The sequence below is a fragment of the Centruroides sculpturatus genome, unplaced genomic scaffold, assembly GCF_000671375.1.
Source record: "Centruroides sculpturatus isolate CEXI.00-Female unplaced genomic scaffold, Cexi_2.0 scaffold414, whole genome shotgun sequence".
In the NCBI taxonomy this organism is placed as follows: Eukaryota; Metazoa; Arthropoda; class Arachnida; order Scorpiones; family Buthidae; genus Centruroides; species Centruroides sculpturatus.
The window spans coordinates 39,298-44,171 of NW_019384735.1; the positions used below are offsets into that span (position 1 = coordinate 39,298).

The following is a 4,874-nucleotide window of genomic DNA, read 5'->3' on the forward strand; positions in this document are numbered from 1 at the left end:
AGACGCAACCTCCATAGTGCACGAATGGAGACTTGGGGCTACTACCACATACAAACACCATTCATGTGCAATGTGTAGTTTTGGCTGAAAAGTGAAATATAGGGACACACACGTCCATTTTTATATATATACTAGCTGCAAAGACCCGCTTCGCTCGGTTTTTATTTGTATGTAATATAGTTTTTTTATATATATAAAAGACTGTTTTTCTAAGTAATCTAGAATCTAGCTGCAAGGACCCGCTTCACTGGGCAAAAAGTAACGATAGTGAAGATTAAGATAATTACAATATAGCTAATCTTACCCATTTTCACAGAATGCAAGAATTAGGTCCCCCGTTTCCAGACTAATTAGAGAATTTTTACGTTTAGTCAAACGAACTATTTTCAACGTTTCTAGAATGTTTACAATCGTTCTATAATCAAACCAATATTCAAATTTTATGTTTGAATTAAATTCGAACAAATTCAAACAAAACATTCGAAATAGAAAGCCACTTTCAACTACTTTCAGCCTCATATCTCCCGCACCCTTATATAAACACCATTCACGTGTGATGTGTAGTTTTGGTGGAAAAGTGAAATATAGAGACATACATGTCCATTTATATATATATATATATTAATAAATTTCAGATATCAAATATTTTAATTAAATAAGTAAAAGTAATTGTTACAAATTACAGTTAATAACAAATGATCTAAACTACCATATTATATTAGGCTATTATTATTATTACCAATATTAAAATACTTAATTAGGCCTAAAAATAGGCCATCACCTTTATCTTTGGCAGTTAGTAATCCAGTAGTTTATGATTTTTAGCTATTTAGATATATTAGGTTATGTTTATGTTTATATCTTTGTATGTTATTGTATATATATGATGTATACATAATTATACATTTCCTTAATTCTAAGGTGCAGTTTTTAACCATTTTTACTTGTATGGAGTAAAAGTGTTTTAGAATCAATCAGATGTTCACTGACGACGATATCAGCTAAATGTTTCACATAATTTTACAAGTTAACTGATGATAAGCAAAGTTGAGAAAATTATCATCTAGGCGTTAATAACCAACATCTATCACTACAAACAACAAGTGCTTTCAACGAAACTATTTTCGTCTTCTTCAGGTTAAAAGAATACTAGCTGCTCATTTAATATCCTTCAAATTCAAATTACAGCAACGGCAAACCAGCATTGGAATAAAATCGAAATAGAACTAAAATGGAGAATTTAAAAGATGCGCGCTCTGTGCCGACACACATGAGCAATAGATTATTTTGCGAGAATGCAGAGCTAGCGATGTTGTTTTAATCTGTTGTATAAGTTGATCCACAAGGAAGGCACATCCAGCGTGGGGGTGTTGCATGGATTTAGCACGCTGGTAAACAGCGCCTCCCATATATACAAGATGTTGATTACTCATGAGGCATGTTGAGCAAAGAGTGTTTAGCTTCCCCCTCACCATAGCATACCCACTATTATATCTTAGATACGTGGACGATATCATAGTAGCCTGGCAACACACGGAAGAGGAGTTCCATATCCTCAAAAATTTTCTTATGGAGGTTTATTCTACCATCAAGTTTACCTGAGAAAAGGAAAAGGGAGGAGAAATTGCGTTTTTAGATCTAAAGATCTCCAAAGCCCAGGGTGCGATAGTGTTCTCCGTGTTCCATAAGTTCAACAGCATACCTCCTTTAATCCCTGCCACCACATACCAGCCACAACACTACGTCAATGCAGCTATCGCCCCTCTAATTAGAAGGGCCTTTTTGTTGTCTTCCAATCAAGCTCTTGTCAACATCGAGCTTGAAGCTATAAGTGTAGCAGTAAGTGCGGCGGGTTACGCTAGATCTAAGTACAGGTACATCCTTAGAAAGGTTAAAGGATCTCTATTTCCTGACACAACTTTACAGGCCTCAGAAGAATGTACGATAATCCAGCCACCATTACCATTCTGTGGCCATATTACCGGCCGCGTTTGCCGTATTTTTAGGCAGCATGCACTCTTCCTGCCAGTATCGCCGCAGCCAAACCTTAGAAGAGTGTTATGCAATGACAGGGATCCTTTGTCTGTGCTAGAGCAGTCTGGAGTGTATTCCATCCTATTGGAAAGTACAACATCTGGTACTCATACCCAGTATATCGGAGCGACATCCAGAATGTTGTCTTGCTGCATTTCTGAACACAAACAATCTATTAGTACGGGTAGATGCGACACTGAGTTGGCAAGATTGGTGTTGCAACACCAATACACTCCGAGGTGGGACCAGGTGGGGATACTCAAACAGTGTGATAGCAGAAACATCTTGTATATATGGGAGGCGCTGTTTACCAGTGTGCTAAATCCATGCAACACCCCCACACTGGATGTGCTTTCCTTGTGGGTCAACTTATACAACAGATTAAAACAATGTAGCTAGCTCCACATTCTCGCAAAATAATCTATTGCTCATGTGCGTCGGCACCGAGCGTGCATCTTTTAAATTCTCCGTTTTTAGTTCTATTTCGATTTTATTCCAATGCTTGTTTGCCGTTGCTGTAATTTGAATTTGAAGGATATTAACTGTTCTTTTAACCTGAAGAAGACGAAAATAGTTTCGTTGAAAGCTCTTGTTGTTTGTAGCGATAGATGTTGGTTATTAACGCCTAGATGATAATTTTCTCGACTTTGCTTATCCAATATTCGGCGTGAAGTCCAATAATATTTTTTCACTTTTAACTGATGATATTCAATGATGATATCATCATTGAATATTTTGTGAAGGAAGACTGCTTTGTTCCTGGACATGAAGAAGAAGACAACTTGGTTTCTTCTATATTTTTTAAATTCTAAAATAAACTTGAATGTCCAACTGTTGGTAGGTCTAACAGTTTTATTCGTGAGATGACTAACATGAAGCAAGCTGCCACTACCATCACCATTAATCTGAATCTCTGTTAGTTGGAGTTGGTCAGTCTATGAATGCTAAATTGCCACTCTAGGACTTGGATGCAAAAATGAAAGAAGCCTCATGACACCAAGAACAGATAGATGCAAATCTCCTATACATGAACTCAGAAAACATTTGCTATAATGACAATTTTTATGTAAAATGACAAATTTTAAATGAGATCATTAACTGAATTTTAATTGAATAAAACCATCAATTTCAACGGGTTCCTGCTAATAAAGTCTAATCTAAAAAACACTCCATATCAAACTTGAAATGCAAACTGTATCTCTCTCAACAGCAAAAAAATTTTAATACAGTTTAACATTAGAAAGAAAATAGTGATATAAAATAAATACTCTCCAAATCAATCCCTATCAATTTTAAACAGTTAAACTAGTAACCAAAAAAACTGATTTTCATTTTTTAAAAATAAAAATAAATTTTTATTGTCAGGAGACAACTATTCTCCACTCTTCCTGAAAATTTATACTAAAGAATTATTTGTATTCCTAGGATAACAGAAAAACTCAAAAGCCCTTGGAAGAATGTTTTAATAATAAGTAATACTCTAATAAAGCATGATTTTTTGTGAGTTTTTATGTTTGATCTAACCCCTGAAAGATTTCTTATAGATTAAAAATAAATTATTATTATAAACTACATTTTTAAAAATTTAATTCTTATTCTTATAATTTATATTAAAACATTCAATAATTTTAGTTTTATATTATTATAATATTTACTTCAAATGAATAAAAATTGATTTAAAAAATAAATTAGATAATAAAAATATAATTAATATATTTTTTATTTACCTTTTACATTCTGCATAACTATGGAGGAAAATTCTAGGAATGTTACTAAAAGATTTGATGGTGGTGTATGAACAGTACTTACATCAACTGCTGAAGGGTCTAAAAAATTAAAATTAATTTGAAAAAAATCATAAATATATAAAAATCTATCATTTTAAAACCTTTACTGAAAATAAAATCAATAAACAAAATAAAAAAGATTAATATGGTCAGTCCCTGACTTACAAACATTCATACTTATGAAAGCTAAAACTAATGTATTAAAAAATCATTTAAGTCTAAGCAGTCAGTTGCATGCAATAATAGCACAGTACAACAAATAAAACTTAAATGTAAAACTGTAATAGACAATAAACATGTTCTACATAACAATAACTATTAAATTTACAGGTATACTTCGACTTACGTCATTTCAAGTTACGTCGTTCCCGATTATACATCATTTGTCAAAAAAGTATATGGAAAAATGAAAATCAAGTTTAAGTCATTTTATTCGACTTTACGTCTGTCCGCCACAAATATTGAAGTCGTAATATCACTAGAAAAGCATTTAAAGCACATAAAATCATATTAAAATACAGTCGACCCCCTATAACGCGGTAGATACGTTCCGCATTATAAGAATTTCGCGTCATAGGAATCCTTAAATACGTGAGCCAATCACAGCCCGTCACGTGTGCAGTTTACGGACTATGACTGTTTGAAAGGTTTTCTTCCATAAAATTAATCGATTCCAGACTAATTTGACTCAAAATTTCCAAATTACATTTAATTTTTTGGGAATAATCCGTATAAACTATACTATAAACAAATAATTGTAGGATTATTTACCAAGTGTGCACTGTTCGACGATGCCATTACTTAAGCTTGTTTTTGTCGCAGAGCAGCGCACCAAATGGCGGCCACGTTTTCTGATAAGTTATTTTTCTGCGAAAAATTCGTTGAACTTTGGAGACATCATTAATAGAAATAATTTTTATGGCCGTTGAATAAGAAATGTTTTTTTCACAAGAAATGTATAAAATTACAGTACTGTATTAGACTTACAAATATATATAATTTATATATACAAACCTATATTTATATATATAAACCTAATTTATATATAATTCA

The 4,874-nt window shown here is 32.7% G+C and overlaps 1 protein-coding gene across 1 annotated transcript in view; it reads right to left on the minus strand.

Moving 5' to 3' along the window:
* LOC111628279 (UPF0668 protein C10orf76 homolog) overlaps window positions 1-4,874 on the minus strand; it is a 78,135-nt gene that overhangs the window by 28,720 nt on the left and 44,541 nt on the right. The window contains exon 16 of the mRNA XM_023372027.1: window positions 3,762-3,860. Within this exon, the coding sequence (XP_023227795.1) occupies window positions 3,762-3,860 (99 nt within the window). The remainder of the gene's footprint in view (window positions 1-3,761; window positions 3,861-4,874) is intronic.